The sequence below is a fragment of the Terrapene carolina genome, unplaced genomic scaffold (assembly GCF_002925995.2).
Source record: "Terrapene carolina triunguis isolate 2854851 unplaced genomic scaffold, T_m_triunguis-2.0 Scaffold42, whole genome shotgun sequence".
NCBI classification, from domain to species: Eukaryota; Metazoa; Chordata; order Testudines; family Emydidae; genus Terrapene; species Terrapene triunguis.
In genome coordinates, this window is record NW_020664393.1 from 26075218 (window position 1) to 26092184 (window position 16967).

General features: G+C 39.5%; 1 protein-coding gene across 1 annotated transcript in view; it reads right to left on the reverse strand.

The window, feature by feature from the left end:
* Window positions 1–571: 571 nt before the first annotated feature.
* Window positions 572–16967, reverse strand: part of SH3BGRL2 (SH3 domain binding glutamate rich protein like 2) — a 48422-nt gene continuing 32026 nt past the window's right edge. The window contains exons 3-4 of the mRNA XM_024194662.3: window positions 3642–3722; window positions 572–2108 (exon numbers count right to left, since the gene is read on the reverse strand). Of these exons, the coding sequence (XP_024050430.2) occupies window positions 2094–2108; window positions 3642–3722 (96 nt within the window). The 3' untranslated portion in view covers window positions 572–2093. The remainder of the gene's footprint in view (window positions 2109–3641; window positions 3723–16967) is intronic.

Consider the following 16967-nt stretch of genomic DNA (forward strand, 5'->3'; position numbering starts at 1 on the left):
TAAAAAATATATTTCTATTTGAACATCTTGGCTACAGCACCCCCAGGAGAGGAATCCAGAGCAGGGGCTGATGAAAATAAAGACAGAACCAAATTGTGCTCAGTGTATGCGTGTGGCTCCTTTTACTTCAATAGGAGCAGCATGAGAAGATCAAAAGCAGAATTCGGTTCACAAAATTCCTCTCATGTAATTTTTAGCATTTTCTTTTTAATACAAACACGGCCAGCAGAGTTCTCAGTGGAGTATGTGTAAATGGAGACAATGCTAATGAAGTGAAGGGAAACCACCTCTCTTCACAAAGCAGTAACAGTTGACAGAGCTATGGATGTCAGTCCTGCAGAACTATCCCTGTGCCTCTTTATTCGCATCTGACCTGAGTCAGCAATCTTCCAATTTCACAAACTACTGCACTTGTTATTGTAGCATATGGAAATTGTCACACGTAGGAGAGTCACTATATCGAGAGTGGGTCACCTTTGTGCTCACTTGCATGCTTACAAGCAAAAACAGTCTTCCAGCACACAGGTATCTGACAGGCGTCTTAGCCACTACCAAATATAGCCCAGGTGACTGCAGGAAAGCTGCCCTCCACACTTAGCGGCCATATGCCATTTGCCCAGCAAAGCCAGAATACTTACTGGAATAGCACAGTCAAATGACCATCAAATTGTTTTGGAAGAAAGCTCCCACAGTTGAGCAGAAGCTACATTTATGAAGTTCAATAGCTGTTATTTTAACAGGGCAAAGGGTTTCCCATTGCTAAACGCAATTAGACTAGATTACAGACAATCCATTTGCTAAGCAGTCTACTCTCAAATTTCAATTTTTTAAAAATGGTTAAGTCATACATGGCCAAACTGGGCTCTGCTACATCAGGGTAATCCCCAGGGGCAGTTTCTGCTTCCCTTATTCACATTGAATAGTAACTGATGCTTCTTTGATCCTGCAAGGGGTCAGATACTGTGGCCTTATCCAGCAAAGCATTTATACACAAGCTTTACTTTAAGCATGTGAGCAATCCCATTGTCTAACAGATTTCACCTTCAAATCATGAGGACAACTGCTGTGTTTAAGTTATTTGCAAGATCGAGCCCTACCTCTAGAAGTAGTTCTACCAACATCAATGGGGCTAATGGTGGAGTTGAATTCTATTGAAAGTGATTAAGGGAAGCAGAATTAGCCCCATAACTTTGGAAATCTTTTAAAACAGCCAAATGATGAGCTCTAAAATTTGAGGTGGAAAGTCATACCCAAATAACAGATATTATGTAATGGCTTTGTATGATGTCTTTTCAACTGCTATACGCGCGAGTTTGACACGCACCTCACATGTTAAAGTGTACTTGCCAACAAAACAATTGTTTTCAAACACATCAACAGACCAATTTTATTGCAGTGTATGTGGGGGGAGGGGGGACCCATGGATGTCAAGACAGCATCAGTTTGAGTTCTCTCCCCTCCCCATTAACCACTGTTTTTTAACAGCCAATCGTAATGTGATTTTTTTATGAGAGAGCTTAGTAGCCCACATATATTGCAATAAACATGTTCTAGCATAGACAGCACAGTAAATATACTGAGCAGAAATCTGCAGTTTTTGGCATAAACCAAGTTCTTCATGCTGTTTTTCATCTTCTGTATCGTAACTAGCACCACTTTCTATTAACCATCAAAACTATAACTGTCATGATAAACTAATTTTATCCAGACTGCAGTAGCTGAAGACTTATAAAGGATTCACATTCTTGCCAGATCCCCTTCCATGACCATACAGATTTTACACTTCCATTCCTCAACATCCTGGAGTTAAATAGATTATTTGCTAGAATACCAAAGCCAGTGAAAATGTAATCGATAGACAAATGTGAAACATCAAGAGTGGGCATTTTTTTAAAAAAAGGAGTATCATCTCACCCTTTATCCCATTTTGTGTACACATTAATTTCACACCTTTGGAAAGCACCTCTTCCATGGCAAGCAAAATATTGATGATTCGCATTGGCTTTTTATCACAGTGATCCATTAGGAAAGCAGTCATGTGCTGAACAAGGTTTTTCATCCAGATGTGCTTGTTGAATCTTCAAAGAATTTTTCTAGGGTTCTGACTCCTGTTTAAAAGAGGGAGGGGGGGGCAAAAATCAACTAACTGTGTAGTTCTTTATTCTTCTTTGGGTCTGGGGATACTTATTACAGCTTGAACTCATATTTGTTCATACAAGTATAACTGGATGAACAAATATACCTTCCAAATATAAAGTTAGAGGACTGTGCATTTGCAATTACAACTGAAATTTTCCACACCAAATACAGTACCTGAACATTCCCATGCAATATCTAAGGGACAGCAACAACTGGAAGATCACACTTCTGTCTGAAATCGTTACCCACTTTTATTATAAGTAACACCCAAGATCACTGTATAACTGCAAGAACCTAGCAACACCATAACATTAATGTTCGGTTACTTTGTGTGCTTGCCAGCCTGTCTGGTCATTTTAAAAGTTTAGTCGATGGCCAGCTGCACTTCTTGCCTCACGTTTTAAAACTAGATCATTCCCATACTGTTCGGGGACAATTCACATGCACACTCTTCTCCAGGCCTGCAACAGGGTGCTTTCCAATAACACAGCAACAAGCAGCTGCTGTTTCTGATTTGGGGGCCAGAAGGGAATCTTTTTCCTGGGACCCTGGCTTGAAGGTAGAGAGCAAGGAAAAGGAAAGAGGTGGCTGCCAGAGGAATCTCCTTCTGCACGTCCTCACCCCCTGCACAGTGCACAGTATTCAGGAATAACAAGTCTCTAGAAGAAAGGAATCCTCCTTTATGGAGATTTATTTATTCATAGAAAGCCATGGGCCAGGATTTGGCCCTGACATAGCACTTGTGGCAAGAGGATAATAAATTCAAAGGATCCGAGGGGGAAAGAAACTTGCCCAGCAGTTTGGCCCATTGCACAAAGGATCCTCATACAGTGAGACAATGAGATAGTCCAGGATCACAACAGGTAAAGCAGTACTATATCAGGAATTATATTGTCTATTCAATAGAGAAGCTAACTGCAACTGACTGGTGCCTGCTACATACATACTTCCTCCAAGTTTTAACTGTCCCATAAGGAATTGCTATAATCAAGTGGTTTCACCAACATCCTGAATCAGTTAAGTGATTTTTTTAAACACCTACTGACCAAATGTTGACCAATGTTAGCTATTTTCCCAGACTAATATTTCCAAAGCAAGACAAAGATGTTTTTGCATCCTTAACTGCACTTACGTCATTGATTAAGGGCCAAGTTCTGCTGATACACCAGTGTAAATCCAGAACAGCCCCTCTGAAATCAATGGAGTCACTTTGGATTTACACTGGCGTAACAACAGCAGAATTTTGCCCTTAATGTGCAATTGGCAGAAGATAATTATAGCTTCTATTATATATCAGAAATTAAAACAGGTAAGATTTTGTTTGGTCTAAAATGCTTTTCTGTTTATTGTTCCAATTTCACATAGCTCACTAGTATAATATTGGCAAGGAAAGAGAGAGAGGAGCATCAGCATGAACATGCTGACCTCTCAACTTCTCTCAAAGCAAATTCAAGCTGAAGATCGCAAGAGGAGTCATAAAGGTCTGTAAATGCAATATTCACCTTTGATGCCAACGTAGGTTTCAGCCCTAGAAAGGAGAAGACCGTGTTGCTTTCCTTTGCTTCAAAAAAGCAATCATAATCCTAGAGAAAAGAGAGGAGAAAAGATTAATTAACATTTCAAAAGGTGTTTTTCCACATTATATTTTTATATTCTATGCTATCAAAGCTCTGGTTGATATGTAGCTATGCTTGGGAAAACAGTCAAATACTTGCTCATGTTCTGCTGTATAATCTTGACAATTATTCTAAATGTAATTAGAATTCCAGACCCAGTGGAAGAGTTCAATTTCTCATTTAGGTTCTCTGTAGTTTTCCATTTCCTTCAGATATCAACTAAAGCCTCCAGCATCTGAATGGCCAAATGAATGATCCATCCAGTGCAGTATCCTGCCTCTGACAGTGGACAGTACCAGATGTTTCAGAGGGAATGAACAGAAAGGCGTAATTTTGAGTGATCCATTCCTGTAGTCCAGTCCCAATTTCTGGCATTTGGAGGTTTAGGGACACCTGGAGCATGGGGTTGCATTCCTGACTATCTTGGCTAATAGCCATTGATGGACCTATCCTCCATGAAAGGATCAAATTCTTTTTTGAACCCATTTATGATTTATGCTTTTGGACTTCAAACATCCCCTGGCAACAAGATCCACAGGCTGACTCTGTGTTATGTGAAGAAGTACTTCCTTATGTTTGTTTGTTTTTTAAAATCAGTATTAATTTGCATATACAAGAAATGTCTGAAAGGTTCTTGGGGCCAGCTTTTTAAAGATATATAAGCACCTAAAGATGCTGATAGGTTCCTAGTGGGATTTTCAATCTGCATCTTGAGGCACCTAAATCCTTTTAAAAATTGGCCCTTACTGAGTTTCATATTTATCAGCTCAACTCCTTGAACAATCCTTTTCTCATGGAACAAATACCTCTACCCTTTGAAACCAGCAATCATTAGCCAGTAATTTAGACAGTATGAAATTACTGTATCCTTTTAGAAAAATAAGTGATAACATATTTTCAGACTTGGCCAGTGAACAAGTTTCTACTATAGCACAGATCTATTCCTTAGGTCATTATGGTTTTCCCTATGTACAAGTTGAAACTACAGGGGAACCATTCATGAACTGTCTTGTGGTGCCTTTGATCTTGTTTAGGTTAAATATCTTGTTTAGGCAATAGAACAAAGACAGATCTGAAGAACAGTAAGTAGGGTTGCCAACAGTCCCTTATTACAAGGGATGTCCCTTATTTTTTCATTTCTATACAAGATCTGGAGTTGCTGAGTGCTGCAAAAAGCAGCAAGAAATAGCCCTGGCAAACGTGGGCGAGTACTAATTATTATTAATAATAAATGATAACATCAGGAGCAGGAGTGGAGCGGGGTTGCTAAGGAAACAGTCCCTTATTTTTGAAATACAATGTTGGCAACCCTAGCAATAAGTAAAGAGCCAGGGGATTTAAAGCAGACTTACAAAGACAACTGTGCTGATTTAAAATGGTTCTGCAGATTTATGAAAATTGAAGTTATGGGTGTGTGATAAATCAACACGTGGTGTATAACTCACTCTTTAACCTATTAAGTTAAATTAATTTTTTAGTAGGTCAAAGGCCGAGCACTTCTTGAGCTCCTGATGAATGCACAGCTCTCCACTCTTGTCTATCCACCACTTAGCTCTTGCCCTCACCTTAAAAGCTGTGGGTGGTCTAGCTAACAGATTTGGCACAAGACTGGGAGTCAGGAAGTTCTGTGGCTCTGTTCCGGAGCTGCAGTGTGACCGAGGGCAATCAACATAATATCTTGTACAGCTTCCTTCCCTCCCACCTAAATCTAGAAAATGGGAATACCAATGTTTATCTAACGACTTATGAGTTGGACACAAGGCTGGTAGAATACCTAATGTCTATACATCCATCATATTTCAAAAATAAAGCACAATGCATGCGCCAAGAAGAATTTACTATTAATTCTCATATTTCTTAGCTACCAATTACTCCAAAAATCAAAAGTATAAACACAGTAGGAGTTGGGATAAATCCCTTTATGATACTGAATGATCACAAATACACACTGCATTGTTTACTTAGCTCAGCTTTGAAGGATTCTCCAAAAACTTCTCAGCCCAGATAAAAAAAAATCTACTAGCCCACCTCTAACACCGAATGCTAACATGCACAGCATCCATGTCTCCATACACCCACGTCTCAGCCACTCAACATACTCATCTTCAGTTCTCTCACTTGAGCACCATATTCATCACTTCTCTTCACCCTGAGGGGTGGATGTGGCCCAGAGGCACCTATTACATGGGTGCATCAAGTCTGTTCCGACATTGGACTCTTGGCCCATCAAGCCCTTGCGGCTGCACAGAAACGGACCAAATGGCAAATGATCACTCCAGCCGACCATTCGGCTAATTGCTGAAGAAGACTCCTTCAGAACCCTTCTGACAGCATTCCACTGACTTTTTATAATCCTGTATTTATGAGCATCCAGTTAACCCCTTCCTTGCTTCACCATAGTAGCTGTTAATGTATCTTCCCCAGTTTCCTCCAACACCCCCAAAACAAATAAAGCAAACAAAGGTCAAACAAAAAACTTAAGTATTTTCACAGCAAGGCCAACAAAACAAATTTGGAGCTTTTAGGTCATCATCTGGAGATATTGGCCCTGATGCAGCAAAACATGAACATGCTTAGATTTAAACACATTGGTAGTCCAATTTATTTCAAAAAGCCTTCTCAGGTGCTTAGAGTTAAGCATGTGCTTGAATGCTTTGCTGGATTGCAACCATTATGAGCCAAACTATGTCACATTTCTCCCAAAAGAGAACTTCACCTCAATTTTCAAGACACCCTAACTTTAAAATTCCATTTCTGATTTTTACAAAACTTCCCATATAGATTGCCTGGGATGAGGGCATGCAAAATTCAATTATTTTTCAAGGAATTTAGATGGGGGGAGGTGTTAAAATCAGGTCCATAACAATTAGCTAGCTTCATCCTGAATTACAGATCAGCTAAGGCCACTGCATAACTTGTTTCTATTTTTTTTTCTACCAAATCTGTAGGCATCTAGGAGTCTGCTGTCTTCAGAGGGCAGCTGCCATTTTGTGAGATAGATTTGGGGAAGCATTTTAGAGGAAATGTAATTTGTTATCTCATGAAGACTTTACTTCTGCCATTTCTTGTTTGTTCTTTCCCTTCATCTAAAATAAAAATGTATTCTGACTGAACATATATAGCTACTGTTATATATAGATAGAGAGAGAGATAGAGAGAGAGAGAGAGAGAGAACATAACACCACTGAAGTTAATGGTCATTGTACAGCTGTGTGAAAGTGCAGAATTTTATCCAGATGCTCTCTGGTACAAGAGACTCGAACACATGACTGGTGTAGGCGGAAAGCTTTGGGCTGTGGTAAAGAATGTTTTCTGCAATGCTGTAGGCCGAGGTAATTCAATATTCTATAACTAAACTTTATGTCTAGTGACACTTTCCATTTATTCAGGATCCATGTAAGCATGCTTCTTTATTTCTACTCATCTCTCAATTCAATGTTTTTCTTTATTTGTGATGTACAATTTCTAATAAATTATTTCATTTAAGTTTGGCTAATGTGAAGTTATCTAGGACAGTTGTTTGCTTTCACCCTCAGGAGGAATTAAAGTACTAAAAGACAGCAAAGGAGTACTGTAAGATCAGGGATCGGCAACCTTTGGCAGGCGGCTCATCAGGGAATCTGCTGGCGGGCCAGGATGGTTTGTTTACCTGCAGCGTCCGCAGGTTTGGCCGATCACAGCTCCCACTGGCTGTGGTTCGCTGTTCCAGGCTAATGGGGGCTGCAGGAAGCGGCGCGGGCGAAGGGATGTGCTGGCCGCTGCTTCCCGCTGCTTCCCGCAGCCCCCATTGGTCTGAAATGGCGAACTGTGGCCAGTGGGAGCTGCGATTGGCCAAACCTGCGGATGCTGCAGGTAAATAAACCATCCCAGCCTGCCAGCGGATTTCCCTGATGGGCCATGTGTCAAAGGTTGCCGATCCCTGCTGTAGATAAACAGCTGGCCACTTGCTCTATGGCACAGAGGAAGATGTGTTCTCTCTCAAATAGTGCCACAAGTGCACTGCTGAGGACTTTTATGTGCACAGGGATTGCTTAAGCATCTATGGCACCAAGCACTGTTACAATTACGTTTTAAAATGATAGTGTGTTCAAAAACTACAATTTTCAGTTCTTTATTTTAGGGGTAGGACTAGTTTTACCTAATTTTGAAACAAAGTATATATCATAACTGAATGGCTCACCAAAATAAATTTTACAACTAACTTGGTTTTGAGACAAACCAATCTGAGGTAAGTAAACAATCTAGTTTTGGACCTAGTTACAAACTCATGGTCAATAGCCAAACTGGTGTATCTAAATAAAATTGATACATGTGGCACAGTAGAACATGGCAGAAATTGATTGTGCTTAAGGAAGTCATGTCAATATCCCTGATAGAAAGAGGATTGTTTAATAATTAATTATTTTTAGACTTAAACATCCAAAGGGAAAAGAAATTGTACAGCAGTTTCACATATGGATATAAGCCATTGAGTTCTGAGAGCTTGATTGGAGAATCTACATAAAATCGGCTATAGGTTCAGCTTGGCTGTATTAAACAGATAAACTATAAGTATTTTGTTTTGTTTTTTTTGAAAGGGTGGCTTATTACCAATATCCACATCCCTATTACTTCAGTAGAAAACATTTCCAGGACTGGCTTTGAGACCACTATCGTGTTATATTACTTGTCTTGCTTTCCTCCTACTTCAGCAGGAAAGTGTAGGTTGATCCAGGAGTCAGAGTCTGTGAATGGAATTCAGAACAACAGGGGTTTACTCCCACCTCTGACTAACTTGCTGTGTAACCTTGGGAAAGTCACTTAACTTTTGTAAAGTGCTTTGACATCTTCAGATCAAAAAGCATTCTTTAAGTGCTAATTATTATAAAATGACCCAGGGCTGATTTAATATGTTGCCACCCCTTGCCCTGCAGAAGAATTTGGAATTATCCATTTTGGTTCTGAAAAGTATTTTCCAGGTTAAAAACAATGGGCAAGACCAAACTAGCAGATGTTTGAAAGAAAATAAAATCAGCTTACATAGTTAACTAGTTATTCATCTAACACAGGGCAAAACACTTTGAGCCATGAAAAATAATTAGCCAACGACATGCTTCTCACTATATAATTACGTTAAAAGCTATAAAGATGCTATGACACTTTTATACTGAGTTGAAGAAATCGTCATTGCTTAATAACAGAGCTGGTCAAAAAAATTCGGAAAGACAAGTTTTGTTGGAAAATGCAGGAAAGTTTTAAATCTGATTTCGTTCTAATTTGGGATGAAAGAAATTTTGAAGTATCAGATTTTGAGTTTTGACCAGTTCTATTTAATAGTATACAAGTGGTAACTTTGTAAACTACTGCTGACCATAAATACATTTAAAAGGATATTATCGAGGTTGACAAAATTTGGCCTGCCTAAATAAATAAATATAACCCCATAATAATTATTTTGTGTGCACAAAAATAATATAAAGTATGTTATATGTGCCTCTACAATATTAACATTACTAATATGAGAAGACCAATGCAGTTTTGGGTTGCTTACACAAAGGTATCACATAATAGACCAGGGAAGGGATAATCCTGTCTAGATAACACTGAGGGGACCACACTGTATGCATTGCATGTATAAATATAGCATTGATAATATCCCTTTCAATGTATTTATGTTCATTAGTATTTTACAAAGTTACTAATTATGTCCTGTTAATGCAGAAAATTCTGGAGACTTCAGTGGCAGGCAAATGTCAATAAAACTCAGTGAATAGAGAAGACCAACAAGAATGATCAATGAACTGAGCAGACTGACTTACGAAGAAAGACTTAAACAAAATATATGTAACATCTAAGGCGGCTAGGAAAACGGTCTACAAGTAACTGAAGAGGCAGGTCAGAGGAAAGAGTGATTGTTTAGGATGGTTTAAAGGGGATAAAAGAATAATGAGATGAAAGTAAGCTAAGGAAAAAGCAAATTCACTGTTGCAGGGGTAACATTTCCTAAATATGGAATGAATCTTCTTAAGCTCTGACTTTTTGCTACTGACTTCATTTAAAACTAGACTAGATGGAGCATTAAAAAATATGCGGTAGGAACAGTCAAGGAATGGACCAGATGACTTAATAATCTGTATCTCTCTCTGTTTTATTTTTAATATAAAAGAATGAAAACAGCTCTGAGGCTGCAGTAACTTGAACCCTGGCTGGCCTCAGAAAAGGAGAAGTACAGAGGCCTCATAAAGCCATATTTCCCCTACTGTCTACTTCTGTAGAGTGAGAGTGAGCCAGAATGGAGAAACAGGCCCTATCCAAAGAGATTGTCATATGCAGGGTCTCTGCAAATACTCCTCCATGGTTGTAATTAAATTAATGGAATGTCAGGGTAGGAAGGGACCTCAGGAGGTCATCTAGTCCAACCCCCTGCTCAAAGCAGGACCAATCCCCAGACAGATTTTTGCCCCAGATCCCTAAATGGTCCCCTCAAGGATTGAACTCACAACCCTGGGTTTAGCAGGCTAATGCTCAAACCCCGAGCTATCCCCCCACCCCTTTACAAATTGTTGGTTTGTAAGATCCACTGCAATGTGTAGTGACAGCTAAGTATCAATTATGTTAAAACCTGTTAATAGCCTCATTTTCACGGGTCTGAGCACTTGCAGTTCCCACTGAAGCCAATGGCTGCTGCGGTTGCCGCGCAGCGCATAAAAATAAAAATAATGCAATAAAGGCATGATAATTATATTAATGTTTACATTAGCCAGAAACTGCCAGAGTGTTATGAGAGGAAGCATGTTCTACCAGACTTGAGAAATGTGGGTTCAGTTCTTGGCTACACCACAGACTTCTTATGCCAGTTTCAGTACATCCGTGTACATCCTACCCCCACCCACTTCAACATGAGAACTGCTGACAATTGGGAGGTTGAAGGGTGACTTTGCCTCCTCTGTAAAGTCCCAATTCCATGGTTCCTCACTCAGTTACTTGTTTTTTTCTGCCACATACAACCACCACAGCTAGTATCCAGAGGGAGGTATGTACGAATGGGTGCTCTGAACTCTGATCCCAGTGCCAAGAGATGGGATCACAAATGATGTGATTATGAACACAGGCATAATTAATTTGCCTCGGCATTGTGTTAAGTCTTTGGAAGTGGGTACGCTGAAGTGCATTTAAATAGATATAACTTAGAGAATATTTTTTCACTTCAAGGTCCCAGAAGCAAAGACAAGGTTTTCATCTCAAGGCCAAAAGACCAAAAACATCAAGACATTTGATCACAGCCTTGGATAGACCAAGAGACTACCTACTTGACCAGAGCTTGGAGAGCTGAGAAGCGAGAACTGATTTTTCTCTGCACAAAAAGCTAAGCAGTATTGCAGTTCAGTGTCGTTAAAAATAGATGCTATGCAGCAAAAGACAAGTTACAGACGACCATTCACACATTTTATGGGCACCAGATCAAAGCAAACATTTTCAGTAGGTTCCATTTATGAATACCAACTAAATATGTGTCTGCTTATTAACAATAAATGTGTTATAAAGGGCACTGTAGAGGCTGTAAATTGTAGCTGTAAATAAGTTTTCCCAATATATTTATTTTAAAACAAAAATACATTTTTTATTTTTTGTTTTTTTGGTTTTTTCTTTGTAGTAAACAAAAGAAGCCCACTTACCATTTGATTAACAAATCTGCAGCAGTTATCTGGTGTTTAGCTTTACTTACCAGGATGCAAGAAAAGTTTTTTTAAAAAATCTAGCTTCCCCATGTATTATAATAGAGAGACTTAAAAAAACAGCATATGCATAATTATAAGAGCACTTAAAAGGGAAACCTATTCCAATGCCTTATTTTGTAAAGGGTCTCACTTTGGCAACCATTTATTTGCATTAAAAATGATTGTCATATCAGAACTCTAACAAAAGGGACAACGCAACTGATCTTACACAAATAGTAAAAGACAAAGGGGGGGGGGACTCTTAATTGAAATAAACCAAATCAGCAGTCTGCTTCTCACTGAGTTAATACTGTATGTCACTGAGAATGAGACATCAGCATCCTGACTGAAAGAGCAATTCAGTTCTGTGGGACAGATGACACACACATATTGATCTGATTAGGGTTACAATGGAAACTCTTATTCAGCACAGCTCTCTCAGGAGACTGAGTTGATATAAAAAAAAAAAGATTCTGTCTGTACAACACAGAGCAGTCTAAAAACAAGTCTCCAATTAGCCAACCTTCTGATAAGATCTCTAGGCTAGGATTCTTAAGAGATAATGTAACATAAGCAATCTACTACTCACACAAAGGTTAGACATTTTTCACTAATTTCCTTTATTTGGTAAGCTTCCCAAAACAAAGCCTTTATTAAATGCTTGGGGATAGATGTTAGAAATAACTCTGCTACATGGACAATAGATAACACACTCTGACTTAGGGTACATCTACACTACAAAATTATGTCGACATAAGTTACAGCAACTTACAGCCACTGCAGTAATTAAATGGCTTTTGCACATCCATGCTGTGCTTGTGTTGGGGTGCACGTCCTCACCAGGAGCACTTGCACCAATTTAACTGTCAGTGTGGGGCATTGTGGGACAGGTTCTGAAAGGCAGCAACAGTCGACGTAAGCAACACCTCTACACTGACACTGCGTTGACATAACTACGTCGGCATTGACACTACGCCTCTCGTGGAGATGGATTTATTAAATTGGTGTAGTGGGTAAGTTCATTGGCGGGAGTGACATTTTAGTGTAGACACTTACAGAGTTAGGTCAACGTAAGCTGTAGTCCTGTGGCACCTTATAGACTAACAGATGCATTGGAGCATGTGTCTGACAAAGTGGGTATTCACCCACGAAAACTTATGCTCCAATACATCTGTTAGTCTATAAGGTGCCACAGGACTCTTTGTTGCTTTTTACAGATCCAGACTAACACGGCTACCCCTCTGATACGTAAGCTGTAGTGTAGACCAGGCCTTACTGATGTCCACCAATAACATATTCAGCAACAACAAAACATTATCTAGCAGACTTCAAATATCACAGCACTTAATGACCAACGAAGAAGTATCATTATTCCCCATCTATAATATGGGGATCTGAAGCACAAAGAGGCTGTGCAAGATCAAACAATAAGGCCCCAATCTTGCAATGGATTCAGCACAGTGCCCCCCGTGACTTCAACGTGGGGCTCAGGAGGCCACTGATGCAGAATGTATTGCGGGCCTGCATCAGTGGAAGTGCCAGGAATACCATGGGTCTCTTGACTCCCAGCTCTCTGCAGCTCTCCAATGCATCCTGCTGCCACTTTAGGGAGAATTTGTTTTGATAAGATTATTACTGAATTAAAATTACAAGTGCAAAGCCTGTGTCTTTTGGGAAGGTGGTGGTTGTCTTGTTTTAAAGATAGGTGATGAATGACGAACTATGGTAACCTTCCTCTTACCCAAGACTGCTGTTAAAGATATGTTACCTATAGTACTAGCGTGTCTGCACACATTTGAAATGATGACTACTTCCCTAAAAGTATATAATTTGAATACACTAGCTGTAACTTTAAAAGAGATGAATTAAAAAAAAAAAAAAAAAAAAAACGTCACCACCAACAAAATCCAGACTTTTTCTTAGAACATTTTACCTAATATTGGTGTAAGTTACTTCAGAGCACTATAAAAGGAAAAGGGATTTTTTTCCAGTTTGTTTACTTTATGACTGATGGTTCCCCTGGATAATCTCTTCTCTGTTTGTGTGGGTCTTTCACACAGACACAGGGAAAGTATTTAAAGAATAGAAAAATGTGATTATAAAACCACAAAAACTGGCTAAGGAAATGAGGGGCAGGAATAGTACCTGAAACTGTATTAACTCCTTCATAATTTTTAAACAGAGTAGATCTCTTTGGTCTAGGATAACCCTTAGAAAATACTTTTTCCTCTTCTTGTCTTTACATTAAAGTAAACAGAAATGGAATTATGCTGTACTGAAATATGTAGGGCATACAGTGTACCATCTTCTAATAATTCCATCACTCTGACAGTGTTTTCTGGAAACTGATCAATGACTGCCATGGTTTCCTAGTATTATACTAGTACACTATTAGGCCCATATCTTGTGCAGTACTGAGTGTCCTCAATTGCCACTGTCATATAGTCAATGGGCTCATCCGTTCTAGCACTATACTGTACTCCCCTAAGATAATACTATGCCACTGAAGTAGTCATAACCCTGCAAGTATTTTTTTTTTTTGAAAGATGTATGGTCTTTTTTAAGCATCCTCTAGGGCAACGATTCCCAAACTGTATTGATTTATGTGCCACCTTCTTAAAAACTGTTGTGAAGTGCATTGATGGAACATCAAACATACACATACCACACTTTGGGAACCTCTGCCTTAGGGATACTGACAAGAATTTATTTTCCATTTAAGAAAAGAGAATCTGGGGCTCCTACCTGGAAAGTGCAGTGAACTGCTTGTAATTGGGTACTGAATATCCATTTACAGTTCTGGACTTTTGTGCTTAAGATGATATACTTGTGTTAAACATCAAAAATAATCTGAACAAGACAAAATCTAGATTAACAAACTAACAAATTATGCAAAATGTATTTTCAAATATACTACTTCAAATGATCTTTTGCAACTATATTTTAAAATAAAGAGCCTAAATTATTTCACATAGCACAGTGCCCTCATCTAAATATAAGAGCAGTATACAAGAGTTTCTCCTGCTTCTGTGTTTTTAATTCAACAGAATGTAAAGTTACTTCTGTAGGGACTCAATTCTTTTGCCAGAAGAAGCTGGTTTACGAGGTATAAAAAGCTAAGGAGCAGCAGAAAAACTCATTCCTTGATTTTGTGCTTTTGCTGAAGGAAGCAAAATGATGGAACTGAGCAATAGCAAACTGAGCCAGATTGCAAAAAATATAGCAGAGTCTATAGAGTAAAGCACATGCCATTTTCATCTCCAAACCACATGATTCACTACTGTTTATAAAAAAAACCCCTCTCTTCTCCCTCCCCCCACAAATAATGGCATTAAATTGGAATATATTTCCTGTATAAACATCCACATTAATACAATACTGATCTCAATAATAAGTGCTCTGGGGAAGGAAAAGTCCTCAGATTATTTTTGTAGCATTTTTCTGTTTAACTGATTTGTTGAAAGATTCTCTCTACTTTAAGGCCAGATATGTTGGTTGTCAAATAGTTCACTTAAGGGCCTGTGCTCCTCTCCATGAAACAGAAAGGGGAAACATGGGGCTGAAGGTCTCTGAAAGCAACCCATGGGCTGAGGGAGTAGCAGAGGGAAGGAATGTGATAGCTCCGTGGAGCCCACAGCTGCTCTCTCTGCACTCACCCCCGTTTTTGGAGCTCCAGGAGCTTTGGGGTGAATGGTATCCTGCCAGCATGGAGAAGAGGCAGAGCTGGGGAGCAGCTGCTTTGTGCAGCATTGTAGCGATGCTGGTTCTGGCGGGACCCAACTGAGAGTGCCAATTCAGGACAAATTGCTTAAAGCAGGACAGTTACAGCCCAAGGCTGGAGTTTTTCCACCTCTAAGGCAAACCAAACCAGCCAGACAAAGAGGACTTTGGTCTCACCCCACTGGCTAACCACAAGTCACACAAGCAATTCCCTTAGACACTCGTTTCCCAGTATCACCACCAGTGCCACTCATTATGAGGACGAATGGTTATGAAAACCAACACCCCAGTAAAAGAAAAAAGGTTCTCTCGATCCCAAAGGACCAAGCCCCAGACCCAGGTCAATATACAAATCAGATCTTACCCACAAAGCATGCTGTTGCCAATCCTTTAGAATCTAAAATCTAAAGGTTTATTCATAAAAGGAAAAAGATATAGAATTGGTTAAATGGAATCAATTACATACAGTAATGGCAAAGTTCTTGGTTCAGGCTTGCAGCAGTGATAGAATAAACTGCAGGTTCAAATCAAGTCTCTGGAGTACATCCACAGCTGGGATGGGTCATCAGTCCTTTGTGTAAAGCTTCCGTTTGTAGCCAAGTCCCTCCAGAGGTTACTGTATTAGATGAAATTTATTGTAGCCTTGAGGGCTGAGAACAGGGGTGGCTGTGGTGCTTTTATGGGTATATCTTAAGAAAGGACTGCTACTTGGAAGTTATGCTTCCCTACATTAACAGACAAGATGGAGATTTTCTGATTTTTATAATAATGCAAATTTAGATTGCAGTCCAAGGATAGTGGGTACTATGTGCCTCTCACACTAGCAAAAAGTAGTTAAAATGCAGATCTCCATTACCTGTTTTTTATCCTTTTAATCTGAAGTGTCCCATGCTTAGTCTCATGCCAGCAGTTTATGTCTGTTTTACTGAAAGCTAATTGTTAAATTTATTTTTGAATTATGGGAGACCATTTTTGCTTACCCTTAATTCAAAAGTGGCAGAACAAAAGAACTTCAGAGAATGCAGCTGGTTAGCCTCTCAGACAAAATGAGTTAGTTACGCATGAAAGATTAAAACCTGAAATGACTGTATGGCTTATTTTAATAGCTTTATTTTCAAGGATGGTCAGTGGGCATCTGCCATAACTTTAGCACTATCCAGTGAAACCTTTCCTTCTCTAGAACATTGTAAAGACTGCAGGATTAGTTACAAACTCTCCTTGTCTGGCCTGAAAGGGGCAGCGTGCTGCTGGCACAGCTTGCATAAGAGATTGTTCAATGAGACATTTACAAATAAAGTACTTAAAAAAAAAAAAAAGGGGGGGGGGGGGGGGGGCAAAAAAAGCCTTAGTCAACAATAGGAAAAGCATTGCAGGTTTTGATCCCACACAGAAAACTAATGTTGTGCCAATACTGAAAGAAATAAATGGGATGAGCTAGATAATTATAGACCTGACAGCCTGACATCAATCCCAAGATGATGCAGAAGCATTGTGAATCCCAGTGATTTTTCTAGGTGCCTAAAAGTTAGGCATGGCACCACTCAGCGTCACCACGCCTAAGTTCCCTTGTGAATTTAGCCCAAAGTCACATAGGAAGTCTGTGGTGGAGTGGGTAACCTGAAACTCCCAAGTCCCAGGCTAGTGCCCTAACCACTAGAACATCCTCCCACACCAGTTCCCGGGGCAGAGTGGCTCAGCAGAAGTGAGGAGGTGGTGCATAGACATATATGCAAAGACAGTCCTTCTCCTTGGATGCCCCGAGCTCTAAAGGGATGGAGCTTGCTTTCCTTGCAGA